The following is a 24085-nucleotide window of genomic DNA, read 5'->3' on the forward strand; positions in this document are numbered from 1 at the left end:
ATCCTAAACATCCACGAGACATTTTAATAAACTCAGACGTACCGACAGTCTCACAGTGTTTGTGTGCGTAAATGAGAGCTACTGTTGAACACAGAGACAGATGAGGATGATCCTTCAGCAGGATGAGCTCTTGTAGAGCCTCCTGTGAGTGACCTGCAACACAGCAGCATTTTGAACATCAGTGGATATACGAGTCAAAGATTAACAAGAGCTTTCAGGAATTAATACTTGACTAAAGACCTGAAGCAGTCTTGTTTTGTGAGATCTGCGTTGTTTGTATGATTTTGAATCCAAGTCTCATCTTCTTACCTCACTACAATACTTGGTCTCTTTTATTAATTTACATTTAAAATACATAGTTTTATCATCATCTTTATCTCCTCTTTTAGCTTCACAGTGGTCAACTTTTTTTGCGTTCGTTTGTGCTATACAAGTAAATAAATTCAATAAAATTGTAATAGAGCTTGTTTCTTTTTTTTTTTTCATTATGTAAACGTGACCCTGGAGGACAAAACCAATATTATGTTGCACAGGCATATTTTTGCAAAAACACATTGCATTGGTCAAAAGTATAGATTTTTCTTTTATATCATAAATCATTGAAATAATAAATAAAGATCTTGTTCCTTGAAGATTTTTTAACAATCTTCTTACTGTAAATATATAAAAATATTTTTTTGATTAGTAATGCACATTAATTTAGACAAATTTAAAGATAGTTTTTCTCAATATAATAATAATAATAATAATAATATTGCAGATTCCAAACATAGTTGTAGAGTAATACACTGCAAAAAGTTTTTTTTTTAACTTAAAACTTCTTATTTTTACTCTTATTAAATAATCTTATTAAATTTTAATCTTATTAAATATTTTTTTTGCACTGCGTAGTCATATTTCTATACATCTACTTATATCCAATATTTCCCTATCATAACAAATCATACGTCAATTGAAAGCTTATTTATTCAGCTTGTTGTGTAATGGGCGTCACAGCAAGAAGGTCGCTGGTTTGATCCTCGGCTCAGTTGGCATTTCTGTGTGGAGTTTGCATGTTCTCGCTGCGTTCGCGTGGGTTTCCCCCACAGTCCAAAGACATGCGGTACAGGTGAATTGGGTAGGCTAAATTGTGCGTGTGTGTGTGTAATGTTTCCCAGAGATGGGTTGCGGCTAGAAGGGCATCTGCTGCGTAAAAACTTGCTGGATAAGTTGGTGGTTCATTCCGCTGTGGCGACCCCAGATTAATAAAGGGACTAAGCCGACAAGAAAATGAATGGATGAATATCGTGTAATGTATAAATCTCAATTTTAAATGACAAACTTTATGGTCCAGGGTCACACATATTATTTTACAGTCATAATAATCATGAATAATGTCCTAATATAAATATAACACACACTTTAGCTTACCTTCCATCAGAGTTGCAAAAGCTTTGAAGAAACGGAGCACAGGATCATTATTGTACACTTTTAAACTCCTCGCAGCTGTATTGATGGCATGTCTGTAGTATCTCTCCCTCATATAATATATAATCAACGGCTGTGAAGAACAAACATGACATATTATCACTTTAAGCGCACAATGGGAATAAAATACGAGTCAAAACAAATTCAGAACTTACCAAACAAGTTTTATCCTCCTCTGACATATGTAAGCCCGACAAAATAAGCGGTTTTAAGGCATTTATCGCGTCAGAAAATCAGCAGTGATTTACAACAACGGAAAACTGCGGTTGCTACTCAACATTAGACACCTGTACAGGAATACTAATCAATCTTATGCACGCTTCGTGTGTTATGAACTCCTAGCGATCTTTTAATTCTACCATCGACTGCTTATGTCTGTTTAAATAAACGAAAACACGCATATACGAATCACTTCAATGTTTTATTAGTGTTAATTTGCACCACACACTATCATATCTCGTTTTTCTCCTTTTTGATGAAACGGTAAGTGTAAAAAGTAACATTAAAAACACTCAAATAGCTAAACAAACCGACCGAACGATTCCTACTATGGCGAAGGATTCGTGACGTCCAGCGTGATTGGCTAAAACAGCAGACTTTGAATGAATATTAATGAGACGCTTTAAGAAAGTTGCTGAGTAGCATGCTCGCGCGTTGATTAATATTCATGAGTACCTTCGCCATAGTATTCGTGTGTATTCAGTTCAGTATGGGTCTCATTCAGAGCGTGTTTGCTACACAGGGCGGATATCATGTACATGGGGTGAGTGTCACATTTAATGCGCACAAACACAGCGTTTTAATCGTTGCTGGATTTAATTAGACGTCTGGGATGATGAAGAGGTCGTTAATAGTGTTTGATATCTGAGGTAAAGGTTTGTCGGGTGTAAGTTACAGAAATTCTAGGGATGTGCGAGAGATTCCGGGATTTTGTTTTTATTTCAATTTTATTTTATTTTATTGCACTTTAAAACAACAAAATTGACCAAACTGCTAACAATAAAGGGTTAAACAAAGCATAGCACATACTTTAAAATACAAATAAATTAAATTAAATACAATTTAATTTATAGTCTTTCTTCTACTGAAATATATTGTCATAAATATTGTATTATTTCATTCATTTATTTTCCTTCGACTTACTCGCTTTATTCATCAGGGGTCGACAGCGGAATGAAGCACTAACTATTCCAGCATATGTTTTACACAGTGGATGCCCTTCCAGCTGCAACCCAGTACTGGGAAACACCCCCCCCCCCCACACACACACACACACACACACACACACACACACTCATACACTACAGCCAATTTTAGTAGTTCATCAATTATTTAGTTATTTAATTTTGAAACAATCTGAATGAATGAAATGTATTAATTAAAAAAGATAATTAAATTAATTAAAAAAATTATAGTTAAAAATTCTTATTTCATTTAATATTTTTATGTAATTTCTTAGAATATTTTTTAAAAATCTTTTGATTAGAGTGAATTGACTTAAAAGTTTTAAAACAAAAAAATATATATGTAACTTGAATAGATAATCATTTTTATATGAACAAAAAAGGTTTGTTAATAGGTTTACATAACAAAATTCAGGCCCAATAATGTGTGGGATATTGGAAAAAGGTGTTACCCAAGTGTTTTTTAAAAAGTATAAAGCAAAATAAAATTTACAAAATCAATATTGATTGCTCAAAAATTAAATGAGTTACAATCAAGTCTCATAAAAAAAAAAAGCTGAGGGAAGGTTGAAATTATTGCAAAGTTTTGTTCCTTTACTAAAAAAATCTGCTTAGTAAATGCATTTATTTGGTTTTTTCATATCTAAACAGACCCAAATGCATTATGATCCATTAATCATCCTTGTGGTTGTTCTAAATCGGTTTCAGATAATAGCATAGATGTGAATATGACTGGGGCAATGGTTAGCACTGTGGCCTCACAGCAAGACGGTTGCTGGTTCGAATCCGAGCCGAGTTCTGGTTCTGTGTGGAGTTTGCATGTTCTCCCCGCACTCCGGTTTCCCCCACAGTCCAAACACATGAGCTACAGGGGAATAGAGTAACTAAATTGGCTGTAGTGTATGAGTGTGTGTGTTTTCCAGTACTGGCTCGCAGCTGGAAGTGTATCTACTGTGTAAAGCATATGCTGGAATAGTTGGCGGTTCATTCCGCTGTGGTGACCCCTGATGAATAAAGGGACTAAGCCGAAGGAAAATGAATGGATGAATGTGACTGCTGAATTTGCTTGTTTATTGTTGGTGAAAATAATCTATAATTTAATTCCCAGGTTCAGGAGAATTCTCCAGCAGAGAGAGCCGGTCTGGAGCCCTTCTTTGACTTCATTCTGTCAATTGGACACACCAGACTGGTGAGAAATAAACTCCTTAATCTTTAACCTAGTGAAGCCTTTAAATGTCACTTGAAGCTGAATACCAGTGTCTTAAAAATATCTAGTCTGATATTATGTGCTGTCATCATGATTCAGACCTTACCTGTACATACAGGTATACTAATATAACATGTTTTTATTAATATAGTGTGTGCTTGTGCTCAGAATAAAGAGAGCAGCACGCTGAAGGAGCTCCTGAAGGCTAATGTGGAGAAGCCGGTGAAGCTGCAGGTTTACAGCAGTAAAGTGATGAGGGTTCGAGAGCTGGAGCTGGTTCCCAGTAACCTGTGGGGCGGTCAGGGGCTCCTGGGGGCCAGTGTTCGCTTCTGCAGCTTCACCGGGGCCGATCAATACGTCTGGCACGTGCTGGTGAGTAAATACTAAATACTATAATATATTATTAATATACTAATACAGTCAGAATTATTAGCCCTAATGTACATTTTGTCCCCAACTACTGTTTAACAGAGAGAAGAACACTTTTCTAATCATAATAGTTTTAATGACTCATTTTAAAAGACAGTAGTGTTCAGCTTAAATTGACATTTAAAGGCTTAACTTAATTAGGCAAGTCATTGTATAACAGTGGTTTATTCTGTAGACAATCCAAAACAAATATTGCTGAAGGGGGCTAATAATATTGACCTTAAAATGCTTTAAAACCATTAAAAACAGCTTTTTTCTAGCTTTTATTCTATATATATATATATATATATATATATATATATATACACACATACACACATATATATATATATATATATATATATATATATATATATATATATATATATACACACACACACACATACACACACACACATATATATACACACACACACAAACACACATATATATATATATATATATATATATATATATATATATATATATATATATATATATATATATATATATATATATATATATATATATATATATATATATATATATATATATATATATACACACACACACACACACACGTTTGTGTATGTAGTGTATGTGTTTATGTATTGTTTTCTGAATGTGCTTTACCTGACTCTTCTTTCAGGATGTGGAAGTGAATTCTCCGGCTGAACTGGCGGGACTGAAGCCTTATTCGGACTATATCATTGGTGCCGATCAGGTTCTACAGGAAGTAAGATCTGATTATTACATATTCAAAGCTGATTTGGTACAACATCAGACACCAGAGTGTGGGTCATCAATTCAATTCATTTTATATTTATATTTTTCGTACAAAATGAAACTGAAGACTTCATACAGTAAATGAAAAGGTGTGCTTTAAGGCTATTGCTGTGCGCATATATATATATATATATATATATATATATATATATATAGTTGAAGTCAGAATTATTAGCCCCCTTTGAATTTTTGTTTTTTAATATTTCACATATTATATTTAACAGAGCAAGGAAATGTTCACAGTATGTTTGATAATGTTTTTCCTTCTGGAGAAAGTCTTATTTGATTTATTTGGGCTAGAATAAAAGCAGTTCTTAATTTTTTAAACACCATTTTAAGGACAAAATTATTAGCCCCTTTAAGCTAACTTTTTTTTCCGATAATCTACAGAACAAACCATCATTATACAATAACTTGCCTAATTACCCTAACCTGCCTAGTTACCCTAATTACCCTAGTGAAGCCTTTAAATGTCACTTTAAGCTGTATAGAAGTGTCCTGAAGAATATCTAGTAAAATATTATTTACTGTCGTCATGGCAAAGATAAAACAATTCAGTTATTAGAGATGAGTTATTAACACTATTATGTTTAGAAATGTGTTGAAGAAATCTGCTCTCTGTTGAAAAGAAATTGGGGAAAAAAATAAACATGGGTTCTAATAATTTAGGGGGGCTAATAATTCTGACTTCAACTGTATATATATATATATATATGCATGCCAAAAGAGTGCTCCATATTCACAGCTGAAGCCCACGCACTACTTTTATCATTGGAGTTTATAGAAAATACACAACAAAAGAAAACATTATTTTTACAGACTCTAAGAGTGATCACCCCTTGATTGAAAATATTTTAACTAAAGTTCACCACCTACAAAACAAATTTTACCATATAATTTTTTGCTGGATACCAGGACATGTTGGACTTTCAGGGAATGAACGAGCGGATGCAGCTGCTAAAGCTGCTCTAAAACAAGCTGTGAACAAATGTCAAACTTCTCCATCAGAGATGAGACCTTTAATTAACAATTACATTTTAAACAAGTGGCAAGAGGAGTGGGATACTCTGGAAAACAATAAATTACACAAAATCCAGCCTGAAATGACACACAGAGGTAAAAGACATTTTAAGAAACGAGCTGATCAAGTCATTTTTACCAGATGTCGTATTGGACATACAAGATTAACACATAACTTTAACTCAAAGGTGAAGACCCTACCCAATGTTTGCACTAAAACACCATGGACCGTAAAACACAACTGCTGGACTGCCCTGCTTTTAATGACTCCAGAAAGACTTTTTATGATGAAAACTCTCTTAAAGACATTTTTAACAAAGTGACACCTGAAAAAGTATTAGAATTTTTAACATGTATTAACCAGAAAAATCTTAATTAAACTGTATATTCAATTGTTTATTTTTTCACTGTTGATGTTTGTTAATTACTGAAATGCTCTTGCCATGAAAAAAGCCTTAGTAATAATGAATGAATGAATGAATATATAAATATAAATATATATATATATATAGGAATGTCAGAATTTTTCACCCCCCTTTGATTTGTTTTTCTTTTTTAAATATTTGCCAAATGATGTTGAACAGATTCAGGAATTTTTCCACAGTATTTCCTATAATATTTTTTCTTCTGGAGAAAGTCTTATGCGTTTTATTTCAGCTAGAATAAAAGCAGGTTTTATTTTTTTTATAAACCATTTTAAGGTCAATATTATTAGCCCGCTTAAGCAATATTAATTTTGGATTGTCTACAGAACAAACCATTATGTTTAGAAATGTGTTGAAAAAAATCTCTCAGTTAAACAGAAATTGGGAAAAAATATACAGGAGGACTAATTATTCTGACTTGCCAAAGCTAAATTTGTAAATCACTTTGGGCAATAACTAATTATAAAATGTAATGTTTTACATTTTACAGATATTTTAAAAGCAAATAAGTCACACAAATGAAAGAAATCAGGTGAAGGCTCATGCACACCAGGATGATTGTTGTGCACAATTTATTGCCTACATTTAATGCCTCATGATTAGAGCCAGACAGAATTTGCGGGTGTTTTTTGCTATTTCTGTGGAGAATTTAGTTAAAAATCTGCGGATTATGCAGAATGATTTTAGGAGTATCATAACTAAAACCTTAATATATGAAATAAAAAATAACACCTTTTTAACTTTTATTTAATGTTTAAATTGCAAATCCAAATAGATGCACTTTATTTGGTAAACAAAGCAAGTTTCTCATATAATATCTCTACTAAAAGACAGAAAATATTACTTTACACATTGTAAATAGTAAATAATTTAACATATGAAACATGTTTAACTATGTTTAACATTAAATTAAACATATAAACATTCTCATATTAGTCAATAATATTACTGAAATTAATTTAAAAACTGAATAAATCTAAATGTACACACATTTACACAAGTAAATAAACAAAATCTGCTAAAAATCAGCAGAATTCTGCGTGCACAGACTCTGTGTGGGCTTACTCATGACTAATTTAGATTAAAAACTGCTCATTATAATAAATACTAAACTTCATTTTTGGGTGACTAGTCTCTTTTGACTGTATTTGTGCAGTCGGAGGACTTTTTCTCGCTGATCGAGGCGTGTGAAGGTAAATCGCTGAAGCTTCTGGTCTACAACACACACACTGACCGCTGTCGAGAAGTGCTCATCACTCCCAATGCAGCCTGGGGTGGAAACGGCAGGTACGACATCCGCAAACACACTGTTTCAATTCAAACATGCGCATTAAACTTATGCAAAAACCTGGAATATTGCAGAAAAGATTTGGGAATAAAGCGGCATTTCCAACAAACACAAACAGTGTTGCAAAAGAACATTGTAGATGTTTTACAATGTGCCGGAAACGCTGCAAAGTCCATTAATACAAAGTTCCTAAAACACAAGTACAGTTGAAAGCAGAGGTTATCATACTCTGTATTAAAAGGCACATAACCATTTTAAGAAAGGTCAGATGTTAATGTGACTAAATTGTTTTTATTTTAGGTAAGTTAGAGTGATCACATGTGTTTCTGTTCTGCTAATTAGCAGAATAATGAGAGAGAGATTTATTGAGAAATTGTTATAACTCTTGTTGAAAGTCAAGTTTACACACAGTAAGATTATTCTGCCTCTGGAAAAGCTCAGATGATGATGTCAGGGTTTTGGAAGTTTCTGATTGGCTAATTGGCAACATTTGAGTTAATGTGAGGCACAACTGTAGAATAGTATTTAGGGAAAAGCTCAAACACACTGCCTCCTTGTGTGACAACATGGGAGAATTAACAAGCCAGAATCAATAACAAAGCCAGATTACAATGTGCTCAATCACACTGGGAAAAAGACTCATGTTTGGAGACATGTGCTGTGCTCTGATGGAGCTAAGATTGACCTGTTTGACCATAATGAGCAGTGTTAAATTTTGAGGACAAAGGGGAAAGCGCACAAGCCTAGGAACATCATCCCAACTGTGCAGTATGGGGGCGGCAGCATCATGTTGTGGGGCTGTTTTGCTGCAGGAGGGACTGGTCCACTTCACAGCATAGATGGCATCATGAAGAAAGAACATTATGTAGAAATACTGGAGCAACATCTCAAGACATCAGCCAGGACATTACAACTGGGCCACAAATGAGTCTTCCAAACAGACCATGACCCTAAGCATACTGCCAAATTAGTGAAAATGTGCTTTAAGGACAACAGAGTGAATGTTTTGGAGTGGCCATCACAAAGCCCTGATGTCAATCCTATAGAAAATGTGTGGGCAGAGTTGAAAAAGCTTGTGTGAGCAAGACAGCCAACAAATCTGACTCAGTTACAGCAATTCTGTCAGGAGGAATGGGCCAAAATTCCTGCAAACTATTGTGAGAAGCTTGTGGAAGGAGACCCAAAACATTTGACCAAAGTTATACAGTTTAAAAGCAAAGCTAAAAATACCAAGGAAATGAGTGTAAATTTGACTATCTAGAAACTAATCAAAATTTCTCCAAAAAAATAGATAAATAAATAAAATCTCTCATTATTCTGGCATTTAGCAAGAAAAAATGTAATCCTTATGGCCCTAAAATAGTAAACGTTTAGTATGATTTACCATCAGACAGTTTTTCAAAAAAAATTTTTTTTGGAGTGTATGTAAACTTCTGCTTTCAACTGTTTATCTGATCATCATCTGTGAAAAACTCAATCATATCCTGCATACTGATGCATTTTTTCTGATCAGATAAAAAGTTTCTCCTACTCAGTTTTCTTTGTGTGCATTTTCTAGATGCATGCACATCTTGGGATTTCCATTGTTATGCAATATTCCAAAATGTGTAAATACATATATACAGTAGGTGGATGGAATCAGTGATCATTAAAATACACCCTAAAATAAAGTGTGAACAAAGAAATCTATTTTTTCCCTGTACCTACTCAACCAAACTTGAATCAAAAGATAACTTACAAACAAGATGTGTGATGGAACTGTGAAATTTACTATATATATATATATATATTTTTTTACTTTCATCCACTTGTGCATGTGTGTGTTTGTTCAGTCTTGGCTGTGACGTCGGGTTTGGATACCTGCATCGCATCCCCATGTGTCCCGTCACATCTGAACAACACCAAAACACACCTGAACACCAGGAAAACAAGCACCGCTCTGAGGTACAACAATCGCTAAAATCACAACATGGCTGAATCTTCAAATGTGGGTAAAAAAAAAAGTTCAGCTTTGTCAGAGCAGTGTGTTTTCAGCTGTTTCTAGTGAACTCGACTGATGCTGAGGAGAAAACAGACGCTCAAGGTGGATCTGCTCAGGACACTTCTGAAGATTCAGCTCTATGTGAAATATCTCCCGGTGGGTCAAACCATTATTACATAACGTTGAATAAATCAATAACTGATTTATTTTCTCTTTGCCATGATGACAGCACATCATATTTGACTAGATGTTGTTCAGGATACTAGTATTCAGCTTAAATTGTCATATTAAGCTTGCATGCAGATCAGCTTGTTGTTGGAGACCCTTAAAACCAAAATATGACCCTATTTATTTATAATAGGGGCTCTTTAAAGGCTTAACTAGGGTAATTTTGTGCAACACGATAATGGCATATTTAAAACTGGTTCAGTTTGAACTATAGTATCTGGATGCAGCCTTTATGATGCAAGCTGAGATTGCATCACTCAGCGATGCAATGTCAGACACAATGCACTCAAATGGAGCGAGTGATGTCACTTTGAGGGGTGTGGTTAGGTGAGCCTATTAAAAAGCATTGGATGCAGCTCAGATTGCATCTGCACCAGGTCTGCATCCAGACCCTTCTCAATTTGAACAGCGTTTTAGAAAAGAGACATTTTCATTAAAGGGGTGGTCCACTACGATATCGTATTTTAAACTTTAGCTGATGTGTAATGTAGCTGTGTGAACATAAACAACATCTCTGAATGTAAAATGTTCTAAGTTCAATGGAAAGGGAGGCCTTGGCTTTTACAGAGTTAGCTTGGCAAAGCCTACAATGAACAAATTTTGGGGACTACAAAAAATACTTCCGCCCCCTGCGAGATCACAAAAGTTTGTTAACTGTGCATACACACTGCGCAAGTAAGGGCCGTGGCCAGAGGCGCTGTAACATTATAGCAGAGATGAAGCTAAAAATGCGTCTAAACGCTGCTGTTTCTACAGAGCTTCGTCTGTTTCTGTATTTGGGCCCCCAAAGCACACGACACAAAGACAGAAGTGCTTACAGGTCAATATTAATTATGTTCCAGAGAATTATAAAACACAGCAAGCATGATTTGACAAAACAGCTCCAGAATCTCTCCCAGTTCAGTGCTGGATTCGGCTAAAATCTCCTCAAAGCAGAAGCTGTGAGCTACAACTCTTAATATTTGCTAAAATTGATCATGACATGTACAGTGTCTAGCGTTAACCGTATGCTGTAGCAACGATGTGAACAATGGGAAATGCTGCTTTGCGGGCAAATGATTTAGCTACAAATTCATATTTATCAGTCAAACTGCTGTAAACACACACACACACACTCCACCAGCACTGTCTCTTATGTGTGTGCGCACGGGACTGCACTGATTTCCTTCAGGCAGCTTTTCCATGTGTTTCACATCTCAGATAAGGAAGTCGCAAAAGATATGTGGATGATTCATATTACTTACACCTGCATATTCCGGATACTCGTGAAAGACGTCATGTAACGCATAGAGTTAAAAAAAAAATACAGGTGAGCTTACCTGACTCGTGATAGCAGCAGAATAATAAATCAAGGCTCACACAGGAGGCATCCCACATCTTGTGCTTTATTCTTCTGTCAAGATATATTACAGAAAATAACTTAATCTGAGCATCAGAGAACGTCCCGAGCACATGCGCTTGTTACAGAAAGTTCACACATTCACACACACATAGACGCACACACATACGCTGTTAAAGGAGACGCACCCCATTTTCACTCGTTAGTTACAGACACATGTCAGATTTTATTTTAGAGAGCAGGAGGTTAACTGCATGTTTACACAGCAGAAAAGTGCGTGCTTTTAAGGGCGTGGCATGGAGCCGATCCGCCAATAGCTGCACATTATGACGATGACCAATCGATGTCACTTAAGGGCGGGCCTTTCAGAGGAACTAGGAAATATGACAGTCGTTTTCAGTGTTGCCAGACGTACGATAATTTCCGTATTTGTACGATAATTTCGACCTCTGTACGATTAATAATGAGAAAAATCCTATAATGTACGATAATTTCTGAAAATTTAATGGCATTTAAAAGTAACTTCATTGTAATCTTCGGGCTTCTTTACTTATTGATCTAGTTGCATCTTTTCTTGTGCTGTCTGTGAGGAGTAGGTGGAGTTAGGCACGTTTTCTATCTCATCTTACGTTGCCTCTTCTCAGCCAATCAACGTGGAGAATGGCTCTCTCTCACGAGTTAACGCTCCTGCTGCGCGTGCCCGTGGTTAGGTCAGTAGTTTTCAGTTTGAGGTCGATCTTTTAAGCAATAATGTTAAAACAATTTGTGCTGTAAAGGAAGGTAAGAAGGATGGGAGTTTTCCCTTGATGTTCTCGTTTTTCCCCATTCAAATGCGTCTTTTTTTTTTTTACAAAGTTTGTCTCATCAAAACAAAGCATGCACACCTCAGAAAATAAATCCCTCAACATCTGGCAACATTCAATGACAGCAACTCAGAGGTGGAGTTTGAACCTTCCCACTAAGGTACCTAGTTTTTTTTTTATGTATTGTGGTAATTTGCATGTTGTGTCAAAACGCTATGTGTCTACATAATAGCTGTATACTCTCAGTTTGACTCGTGTACGATAATTTGCCTCCAAATACGATAATTTTGAGGTTTTGGTACGATACTTTGACATTTCCAATCAGGCAACACTGGTCGTTTTCATGTTAGCTGAGTAGCTGTGTATAATCAAAGTGAGATATATGAAAAAACTACGCGACTTCCTTCAAGTGAAACATGAGCACACATTGCTTTGCATCTTATAAACACAACCAAGCCTTGAGTTTACATTCTGGACCAGCCCTTTAACTAAAGATGCTGTCTCAGTGTGGATGAGAGGCCGAAATGGAGAGGAAAAATATGCATTGTTAAACTAAAATGTATTCGTGTGGACATGGCTCAAGTGAATGTTGCTTACTGATCAGTTCATTTTCAAAGTGTGCAAACACAAAGTAGCAGAAGCCCATCTCTGTATAAACATGTCCTGTGTTAATTGAAGTTGGACCGTGTTAATTGTGTTTCTGACACCATCCTATGCCAGTATTGAGTATTGTACTTTTAAATGATAACCAGAAAGGTCGACCAGCAGTTAACAGGTTAAGAATATCAAGTGTTTTCCAATGCAAATTAAATGCATTAAGCAAACCATTTTCTTTTTGTATGTATGCATGTATGTGTGTGTGTGTTTGCAGCGTTGGCTCTCTCTGAATGTTTAGATTCATCTACTTCCCTTCTAGACGCCTCTACTTCGTCTCTGAAAGCTGATGATGATGATGAGGAGGAGGAGTCTGCTATTAGTAAGCATCCGATTAGCTTTAAAGATTAAATATTCTGGCTCTTTTTACAAGATGTACAATGCGTCTCTGATGTGTCTGGAGTGTCTAGTGAAGTTTGACATGCAGATAATGTTTTCTCTCTGAAACTGACCCTTTTAGGCTTTGATGACAGTCGCTGTTCATTTGTGCTTCATCTAAAACTCCACATCTATAATCCTCTTAGTCTATGCCAAGTGTGCCGCAAGCCTACGTTTGAGTGAAGGTTTCGGCCGTTAGATCGCCCCCTGGGGGCTGGCTGCAGTACAAGTCATAAAGCCCGCCTCCTCCGTGTTAATGAAGGAGACTTGAGCCCAAATAAAAAAAAATATTACACTTGCAATAAAATGTCCCGAAAGATAGTTCTGGTGGATTAAGGCACTGGTTATTTTGCTGAAATAGGTGCAGATCTTCATTTTTGTAAACAGTTTGTTTTTAGCAGTAATTTAATGCTGGGCGTGTCATCGTGATTGACAGCTGTGATTGACAGTTTCTCAAAGCAGCGCGTCTGAGCTTCGGCAGGAGACTGAAGTAGACTGAAATGTTATTATTCGATTTCTGTGTTATTTTACCATGACAAAATGAGTTCAGCAGTAAACTATAGTTTCTGACATACATGATCCTGGGGGAACACTGTTTATTCGCTAAGTTCAGGGCTTTTTTCGGGCTTTATTAGTTTGCTGATACACGCCTAGCCACCCAGATAGCAAAACACAGTTCCGGCTAGATTCTCGCCTGCCGGAGACTTATCTCTTAGAGCTCAGACTGACTAACGTTACCTCTGCTGGACCTACTCCGGATGCCTGGACTCACTACCCAATTCCAGCCCGAGTCAATCGAGCTAGATGCGGCGGCCGAGCGAGCAGGCGCTGCCGCATGCGAGCCGGAATCAGCCCGCGACGCCGCGAGTAAGTTATGCGCTGCGGCCCGGAGCTGGCGCGATTGAATATATAAAACCCTCATATTTGTTAACGTTATTACATCCATTTGTGTTGATATGGCAGCAAACGCATGCTGAGAAGTTCGGGGGGCGTAGTTGATTTTACATAAAGCGTTTGGTTGGAAGCTCGACTCTGCTCATTTTCGCGGCTCCTCCTCTGGCTCCATCAGACAATCCTTCTGCGCATGTCTGGCTCCAATTTCAGCAGTCTTTTGCGACAGTTTGTGCCCGTCAAGCAGGCGTTTTGCCCTCAAGGCGTTCAATGGGAAAAAGGGCTGTCGCGTCGTCCATATTTTTTACAGTCATTGGTCTATGCTGACGTTATCTTCAGCAGCTCAAACACTCTAATGGCTAATGGACAGACGGCTGCTTCTCACTCAGGGCTGCTGTTTATGCTAATGAGATGGAGAGAAGGGCACTAGTGGGCGGGGCTTGCCCCCTATGATGACACGTACAAATGGAGAATGTCAATCAAAGTGTTTCTGCATCAAGTCTGATTAGAACAAACACAATTAATTAATGTTGACCATTAGAGGCTGGAGATACTCACACACTGCTGACACACAACTGTGCTTAAACCCCTTATAGAAGTGATTATTTTAAGCAGACTCCTCCGCTAACGCTGCATTACTTCCTCATCTGCAGGCAGTCCTAAGATCAGCTCATCAGTCCTGCTGGAGGATTCAGGCATCTGTGAGTCTCAAACATCTCCTGCAATCATAAATACAACACCAAAGCATGACCAGACTGTCAAATGTACACAGAAAACACTCGCATAATCATGTGCTGTGCCTCAGGTGTGTGTGTGTGTTCTCAGGGTTTCTTTCACAGAAATAGTTCAGCTGCTTGAAATGTTTCACCTGTGGAATAGTATAATATGTATAGATGAAGCTTTAAATGTACTGTATATATAAGTATATACTGCTGTTGCTGCATGTGGGATTACTCTGGGATTATAGCACCACATTGTGTGTACAAGTGTGTATTTCTGCTTTACAGAATATTGCCTTCATCTAATTGTGAATATATGACTATATAGACAATAAAACCATATTCCACCCTTAAAAAACATAGTCTCCTATCGCACCACATCCCAAAGCTGCTCTATTGGATTGAGCTCTGGTGACTGTGGAGGCCATTTGAGTACAGTGAACTCATCGTCATGCTCAGGAAACCAATCTGAGATGATTGAGCTTCATGACATGTTGCGTTATCCTGCTGGAAGTAGCCATCAGAAGATGGAGACATTGTGCTCATAAAGGAATGGACATGGCCAGAACAATACTCAGGTATAATATATGAATATATTGAACATAGTTCTGATACATTAAAGATCTCTTAGTATTTAAAATTAGGCAGCTTCTGTGATGTAATAGGGTGGATAAACCCTGCCTTCACAGGAGAGCGACGCCCACTTCTGCTGATGCCTGTTAATATGCAAAAACGTCAGCCAATCAGAGCAGTGGGCGTTTACTTCTGCATATTTAATCAGCCACGCCCATCCAAACATTCAAAAATACACATTCATTCATTTTCCTTCGTCTAGGTCCCTTTATTTAACAGGGGTCGCCACAGCGGAATGAACCACCAACTATTCCACCATGTTCTACACAGCGGATGCACTTCCAGCTGCAACCCTGCAATCAATTCCCCTATAGCGCATGTGTTTGGACTGTGGGGGAAACCGGAGCACCCGGAGAAAACCCACGCGAACACAGGGAGAACATGCAAACTCCACACAGAAACGCCAACTGACCCAGCCGAGACTCAAACCAGTGTCACCGTGTTGCCCAGAAAATTATGACCTAATAACACTATAATTGGACCTCAGAGAACAGTCCAAAATATAAAGTTAGCTCTTACTTAACCTGACATGACCTTCTCTTAAGAAAAAAGGTGTGCATTTAAACTGGTTCGTTATTGGTTAATTTATTAAGCTGTTATTTACCCAAAATAGACTGCATATAATTACAATCAGCACAGGAAGCATAAATACAGGGGAGTGTGGACACGGGCGTCTGAAAAACTCTGAGCTTTTACTTTCTTCAGTTTCCTTGATGGTTTCAATGTTACTGGATTTATTATTCCTTTATTTGGAGAAGACCAAATATATACATGAATACATGTCACCAAACACTGTGCAAATCTGGGGAGGATCGACAGAAACCCTTTAATAGCTCTCTAATAATTCATTTTGTTTATAAAATTAATTATTCATTGATTTTTAGTGTATTTTCCTGTTCATGTATGGAAAGATGACACTCAGCAGCAATCCATCTGGATGAAGGAAGAATTTCAATTTAAGAAAATAGTGCCGTCAAACGATTCATCATGATCTATCACATCCAAAATAAAAGTTCCTATTTACATAATATATATGTGTGTGTGTGTATGTTTTAAATATTTAATTATATATAGTATATATTCAATTATATACGGTGTAAAATCGCTGTCTTTGAATCTACAATATCATAACATGTCATTTATTTCTCTTATTTCAAAGCTGAATGTTTAGTTTTCAGTCACATGATCCTTCAATATAAATATGCATTATTATTTTTATTATTATCATCATAATCATCTGTGAACAGTAGTCATTTATTGAAATATTTAATTATAATATTAAATATTCAATTCTATACTGTTTAAAATCGCTGTTTTCTCTTTAAATATATTATAAAATGTAACTTATTTGTTATTACACAGTGGAATTTTCTGTTTCCAGTCACATGATCCCTTTGAAATAATTATATTATGCAAATTACTGCAAAATAAAAATTATCATCATCATTTCTGAACAGTTCAGTAATGTTTATTGGGATTATTTAATGAATTATGCTTTAAATATTTCATTATAATATATTAAATATTCAGTCATATAGTGTTTGAAATCGCCCTCTTTTAATATACTGTATTATAAATTGTAATTTATTTCTCGTTTCAAAGCTAATTTTTTAGTTTCCAGTAACGTGATCCTTCAGAAATCATGACATTAAGCTGATTTGCTGCTAAATAAATATGCATTATTATTATTATCATCATCATCTATGAACAGTAGTTTATTTAAATATGTAAATATATATATATATATATATAAATATTCTATTATATACTGTTTAAAAAAGCTGTTTTTTTCTTTAAAAATATTATAAAATGTTGTTTATTTATTATTTTACAGCTGAATTGTTAATTTCCAGTCACTTGATCCCTCAGAAATCACTTAATTATGCTGATTTGCAGCAAAATAAACATTATTATTACCATCACCATCATCATCATCGATGAACAGTTGAGTAATATTTTTTTAGGATTATTAAATGAAATATGCTTTATTTAATTATAAAATATTCAATATTCAAGTATATATGGTTTTAAATAGCTGACTGTTTTTTTAAATATCTTATAAAATGTACTGTAAAAGCTGAATTTTTAGTTTATAGTCACATGATCCTTCAGAAATCATTCTATTTTGCTGATTCTTAGCAAAATAAATATGCATTATTATTATTATTATTATTACTACCATCATCATTATTTATGAACAGCTGAGCCATTTTTTCAGGATTCTTCAATGAATTATACTTTAAATATTTAATTACAATATATGAAACATTCAAGTATGTTTTGAATATGCAGTATTATCATATGTCATTTATTTCTCTTATACATAAAAAGATCAGAATAGATCAAAAATAATCTCTAAATAATTTATAACCTACAATAACACTAATATTAATAGTTTCTTAATCAGCACATGTTCATATTAGAGTGATTTCTGATGGATCACATGAGGAGAATTAATGATAAAAATTCAGCACTGAAATTACAGGAACCAACTCCATTTTATAATATATCCAAATAGAAATGTTTATCTTAAATAGTAAAAATGTGTCTAAATTGTACACTTTGCTGTACTTTGGATCAAATAAATGCATAAACATTAAATAATATAACATTAAAAGTCATTTTGTATTTTGTGTGTACCTAATATCCGTGTATACCTAATAAATATTCATATTACATAAGTATACATGCACTATATGAGATGAGGTCAAAATGACTAGTGTTAAACAACTACTATTCAGCTTAAAGTGCAATTTAAAGGCTTAAGTAGGCAAGTAATTATAGAAGAGTGGGTTTGTTCTGTAGACAATTGAGAATAAAAACATGAAGGGGGCTCATATCAATAACCTTAAAACTGCTTTAAAGACAATTTAAAACTGCTTTTATTCCGACCAAAGTAAAATCAATATGACTTTCCAGAAGAAAAAATATTATAGAAATTACTGTGAAAATTTTTCTTGCTCTAATTAAACATCCCTTGAGAAATATTTGATGTTGAATAAAAATGTTCATAGAAGGGCAAATAATTATGACTTTAATTATGTGTGTGTTTTTATGTATATATATATATATATGTGTGTGTGTAATATATATATATATATATATATATATATATATATATATATATATATATATTACGTAAATAAATAAACCTTTTATTTAGACTGTGATTAATCATTTGACCGCACTACTTTAAATCAAACTCACCTTCATATTTTCATCCATGCTTATTTTTTCTTTAAATGACTTATTCCTACTTTGTGACGTTACGAGTTACATGTCCTCATATTTGACATGAATAAGCACCTTTTTAAAGACACCGTACGTTTTCTTAAAAACAGAAAAGGTAAATAAAAACCTCCTATGCTCCAACTGGACTACAAAATAATTACAGTATATGTACAGAATGGATGCACTGATGACCACAGCATGTCAGTGAGAGAGATGCATCATGGGAAACGGAGTTCTTCAGTGCTCCTTCAAGACTCACGGTTGGTTTTTTAAAGCAGTTCCGCAGATCTGAAGACGTCATTGGCAACAAACACATCACTGGAATGTGAAATGAGAGAAAATAATAAAGGAGAAACTGAAACTGAGAGTGTTTCTGCGTTTGTCCAGCGTTTCTCCTCACATCTCCAGACTGAAGCGCGAGTGCAGGTGAGTGTGCTTTTTAATGGAAGTGTGTTTGCATGAGAGTTTCACGTTGATTTCTGCCGGTAGTGAAGCGTCAGGTCGCCGCCGCTCTTCCAGATGAAGTGCTTCACTGTTCGCAGGTCCATGTTTGGGTCCAAAACCTTCCGGAAACAACAAAAACACACGCAATTAGTGGTGTAACACATCACAAACCTCACGGTTCATAACACATTACGTTTTTTTAGTCATGGAGCGAACTATTTTTTAGATCAGCCAAAGGAGGAGACAAATGTAACTTGCTTTCCATTCAGTACAGAAACAGCACTGCAAGACACTTTTGGTTTGAACAAACTGAACCTAGAAGCTGTCATTTAATTAAAAATTAAATGAAGGAAGAATCAGCTGAATAAACAAACTGCTAAGTATTCTGTGAATAATTCACTGTTCCCCTACTGCTATTGCTGATAACGCTAAACGTAAAAATCTAACATTATCATTTGTACAACCCATATATATTTTTAATCTCATCTTCAATAAATTATTCATTCATATATATTCATGTTTCGTTGTTAGATGATCATTTTTGAAGAATTATTTAGTGGCAAAATAGGGTCCAACACGGTACTAGTAAGGTGTACCTAATAAAGTGGCCGGCGAGTGTATAATATAATATAATATAATATATAATATAATATAGTATAATATAATAAAATATAGTATAATATAATATAAAAGAATATAATATAATAAAATATACAATATAATATAATAATATAATATAAAAGAATATATAATACAATATAATATAATAAAATAAAATATAATATAATACAATACAATATAATAAAATATAATATATAAAATAATAAAATATAATAAAATGTAATAAAATATAATATAGTATAATATAATAAAATATAGTATAATATAATATAATACAATATAATAAATATAATATAATATAATGTAATAAAATATAATAAAATAGAATAGAATAATAAATATAATATAATATAATGTAATAAAATATAATATAATAAAATATAGTATAATATAATATAATATAAATAAAATATAGTATAATATAATAAAATATAGTATAATATAATATAATACAATATAATAAATATAATATAATATAATGTAATAAAATATAATATAATAAAATAGAATATAATAAAATAGAATAGAATAATAAATATAATATAATATAATGTAATAAAATATAATATAATAAAATAGAATATAATAAAATAGAATAGAATAATAAATATAATATAATATAATGTAATAAAATATAATATAATAAAATAGAATATAATAAAATAGAATAGAATAGAATAATAAATATAATATAATATAATGTAATACAATATAATAAAATATAATAAATATAATATAATGTAATGCAATATAATATAATAAAATAAAATATAAATATAAAATAATAAAATAAAAAATATAATACAATACAATACAATATAATACAATACAATATAATATAATATAATATAATATAATATAATATAATATAATATAATATAATATAATATAAAATAAGTGCCGCAGCACCTGATCCTGGCAGAGCAGCTCGATCTTCTCCTCGGCCTGCACCGCCATCTCCTCGTCCTCCTTCTGCTCGCTGCTGGGCTTTTCTGCTGCTGATCCTCCAGTCTGAGACTCGCTGTCCAGATTAATGATCTTCTCATACACGTGCTCCATCACCTTCCTCACCTGCAGCATATCACTCGCTGACAGACGGTCCCTGACACACACACAGACAGAGACAGAGACGCACGCAAACAAACAAAGACATTACATGTTAACATTATAGAAAGAGTTTAATAATTGTTATTAGTTATTAATAATAATAATAGTAGTAAGAAGAAGAGCATAATATATTCTGAAACAAATGTCAATTATATAAAGGACAAATCATAATTAGTAAATCAAAAATACATTAATAATGTTCTACTCCATTATATTTATACTAACAATAAAATCTCGCACACATAAAAGGTTTGATTCTAATGTTTGTTATACAATTTAATCATATAAATATATATTGTTTATAATAAAAGATTGCTACTCAGTAGTTATTATTAGAAATGTTTTCATACTTCTTCAGTGTCTTCGCTCCGGAGGATGAATGTGGCTGGAGGTAGAACGGGATTTTGTTGAATTTGGGCATGTTTTTCTGTGGGAAGGAGAGAGAAATTAATAAATGTGACACGAGTGAAGTATCAGGTATAAAACAGACACACAAACACGCTAAAACAGTCACACAAACACAAAACAGACACACACACACACACACACACACACACACTCTTACGTCTACAGTGATGTCGATGACCCACTGCGGCACCGTCTCATTCAGCAGCATAGACTCTGTTTCTCCACCAGAGTCTCGACACAACAATCTGGAACACACACACAATTACTAAACTCCAGCAGATACAGAGCAAAGAAAACAAACACATAAATAAAAAAAAAACACACACTCCATTACAGAACTCCAACAGATACCGAGCAAAGAAAACACACACTCCATTTCTGAACTCCAGCAGATACAGACCACAGTAAGCACACAGTCATGCTCAGACACGAACACGCATGCATAAAACACACATCCAGACAGACAGACACTCACACGCACGCAAGCACACAAAACACACACATCATACTCACAGTTACACGCTCACACAGACACACTTGCTCGCATACACACACACACACCTGAATAATGTCCTTCCTCCTGCTTCACCAAATATCACCGGAGTGTGTGGAGGAACCTGGAAATATCCGTTTCCCTTCTGTATTCGACTCTCATGTTCACCGTTCACTGAGAACACACAACACATTATTAAATTAACAAAATAAAGGTCCATTTACAGATGTACACATGCAATGAAACACCTTAATTACACATAATACATACACAGTTTATGTATTTATTATGCATGCAAAAGATTGGTTTATTTAATAATAATAACAACAACAACAACAACAGTACTTATAAACATTGTTAAAATAGTAACATTTATTGCAATATACTATAATACATTATAGTTATATTATAACTATTAATCATGTTGTTATCCTAATATTATATTTCACATTTTTATCATCACTTTTAATTTTTTTTACAATAATAATCGCAATAATTGCTAATAATAATAAAGATTATTAATATGAAGATTATTATTAGTAATAGTATTATATTAGTTAATAGTAATAAAAATAAACAACAACTGATCTTGATAATAATAAATATAATAATAATAATAATAATGACCATTATTATTATGGAGATTATTAGCAGTATTATAATAGTTAATAGTAATAATAATAATAAACAACAACAACAGATAATAATAATAATTAACAACAGCAACAACAACAGATTATTAATAATAATAATAATAATAATAAGAACTGTTTGTAATAATAATAATAATAGTAATTAACAACAACAACAACAATTTATTAACATTATCATGAATAATAATAAAAATATTTAACAACAGCAACAACAATTGATTATTAGTAATAATAATAATAATAATAATAATAAAGATTATTATTAGTAGTAGTAGTATTATAATTGTTAATAGTAATAACAATAACAACAACAACTGATTATAATAATAATTAACAACAACAATTTATTAATAATATCATGAATAATAATCAACAACAGCAACAACAATTGATTAATAATAATAATTAACAACGTTTAAATATTATCATTAATAATAACAAAACAATTGATTGATGATAATAATAATAATAATAATAATAATAATAGCAATTAATAAAACCAATTAGAGATTTTTAAAAACATAATAAATGTGTAAATTATATGTACACATTTATAATAATAACAACAATTATAAATGAATAAATAAATAAACAAATTTTAAAAATTAACTATTTTGAATATTCTGCTGAGTGTTTTTGTCGTTTACCGCTGCTGTGGTTGAGTTCGGTCTCCTCATCCATAGGGTTTATGTGTGTGCGTGGCCAAAACTCCAGCAGAGCCTGAAGCAGCAGCCCACCGAGATTCACTACACACAGACACACAAACATTAATCCTGATACATCATCTATGATCATCATATTCAGACTGTGCTCACGTTTGGGGTCGGATCCGTCAGGGCTGCTGAATCCAGCGTCTTTAGCAGAAACCCAGGCTGCAAAACAGTCGCTCTCGTCCAGCGTTATAGTCAACATCTGACGGACACAAGAGTCTTAACTTACTCAACACTGGACACATGATTAAACAGCATTATTACACGGCTCTCTGAAACACTTGATTCTGATTTGTCAATCACGATATTTTTATATATTGTCATTTAAAATATTTTGTAATATTTAATTATATTAATTTATAAACAAAACATATTTAATTAAATATATATATAATTGTATTTAATTAAATATGTTTTATATATATTTAATTAAATATGTTTAATTTAATTATAAAATAAATATATATAAACGTATATATATACATATATATATATATATATATATATATATATATATATATATATATATATATATATATATATATGTATTTTTTTTTTTTTTTTTTTTTATTATTATAATACCCCCCATCCCCTTATACTTATATCTACTTTATCCGTAACTCATCCTGTGTCGTACCCCAGTCTTCAGGTCCACTGAAAACCAGTTGGGCACATAAACCATCTTGAAGCGCTTCTTGATCTCCTCATCAAACTCCATCTTGCCCAGATCTTCAACTTTACAGGCCTGTGGAGCACAAATTAATACATTTGAATGAAAACAGCTCCTTCAGCAATAGTGCATCAAGTTAAATCAAGTATAAAGAAATGTTTACATCAGTGTAATGGTAGAACACATGCAATATATGAATGTAATAACTATTTTAATACATATGAGGTGTGTGTGTGTGTATATTCTAAATACAAACATGAGCTTGTTTTCCTATCTCAGTGAGGACATTACTTAGATAATTGTAGTAATTTTAATAGATAATTACATTGCTATAATA

At 33.5% G+C, this 24085-nt stretch overlaps 4 protein-coding genes and 1 long non-coding RNA gene across 30 annotated transcripts in view; 2 read left to right on the plus strand and 3 right to left on the minus strand.

Moving 5' to 3' along the window:
* ttc21a (tetratricopeptide repeat domain 21A) overlaps positions 1-1752 on the minus strand; it is a 29376-nt gene extending 27624 nt beyond the window's left edge. For all 23 annotated transcript variants that reach the window (XR_015525302.1, XR_015525301.1, XR_015525297.1 and 20 more), the window contains exons 1-3: positions 1623-1752; positions 1411-1540; positions 43-153 (exon numbers count right to left, since the gene is read on the minus strand). Coding sequence is in view for 10 of the 23 variants with exons in the window: in XM_087310073.1 (XP_087166199.1) it covers positions 43-153; positions 1411-1540; positions 1623-1649 (268 nt within the window). In the remaining 13 variants the exon portion in view is untranslated. The remainder of the gene's footprint in view (positions 1-42; positions 154-1410; positions 1541-1622) is intronic.
* Positions 1-24085, plus strand: part of katnip (katanin interacting protein) — a 1410884-nt gene that overhangs the window by 1335446 nt on the left and 51353 nt on the right. The window lies entirely within an intron of this gene.
* gorasp1b (golgi reassembly stacking protein 1b) lies at positions 1823-15136 on the plus strand. Of its 3 annotated transcripts, none has more exons than XM_087308073.1 (9): positions 1823-1950; positions 3760-3840; positions 4027-4230; positions 4916-5002; positions 7654-7784; positions 9618-9729; positions 9820-9922; positions 13008-13112; positions 14713-15136. In XM_087308073.1, exons 3-9 carry the CDS (start codon positions 4111-4113, stop codon positions 14844-14846), a joined length of 792 nt encoding a protein of 263 aa, XP_087164199.1. In that variant the 5' UTR covers positions 1823-1950; positions 3760-3840; positions 4027-4110; the 3' UTR covers positions 14847-15136.
* Positions 9321-14779, minus strand: LOC147838116 (uncharacterized). Its single transcript, XR_015525429.1, has 2 exons — positions 14618-14779; positions 9321-14506 (listed from the first exon to the last, which is right to left on the minus strand). It is a non-coding gene; the product is annotated as an uncharacterized LOC147838116 (long non-coding RNA).
* Positions 18158-24085, minus strand: part of wdr48a (WD repeat domain 48a) — a 28312-nt gene continuing 22384 nt past the window's right edge. The window contains exons 12-19 of one of the 2 annotated variants that reach the window (XM_087308897.1): positions 23716-23823; positions 23184-23280; positions 23016-23114; positions 21784-21889; positions 21380-21467; positions 21165-21241; positions 20617-20809; positions 18158-19205 (exon numbers count right to left, since the gene is read on the minus strand). In XM_087308897.1, coding sequence (XP_087165023.1) covers positions 19110-19205; positions 20617-20809; positions 21165-21241; positions 21380-21467; positions 21784-21889; positions 23016-23114; positions 23184-23280; positions 23716-23823 — 864 coding nt within the window. In that variant the 3' untranslated portion in view covers positions 18158-19109. 2 annotated transcript variants of the gene reach the window in all.

The sequence above is a fragment of the Danio rerio genome, chromosome 24 (assembly GCF_052040795.2).
Source record: "Danio rerio strain M-AB ecotype USA chromosome 24, GRCz13ab, whole genome shotgun sequence".
NCBI classification, from domain to species: Eukaryota; Metazoa; Chordata; class Actinopteri; order Cypriniformes; family Danionidae; genus Danio; species Danio rerio.

What these genes read in the sequence shown, in the direction of transcription:
- gorasp1b (XM_087308072.1), top strand. Translation starts at nt 2,177, where the DNA reads ATGGGTCTCATTCAGAGCGTGTTTGCTACACAGGGCGGATATCATGTA. An exon ending in GCGGATATCATGTACATGGG is followed by an intron (nt 2,231 to 3,759) that starts GTGAGTGTCACA and finishes TTTAATTCCCAG; the next exon opens with GTTCAGGAGAATTCTCCAGC. An exon ending in CCGATCAGGTTCTACAGGAA is followed by an intron (nt 5,003 to 7,653) that starts GTAAGATCTGAT and finishes GTATTTGTGCAG; the next exon opens with TCGGAGGACTTTTTCTCGCT.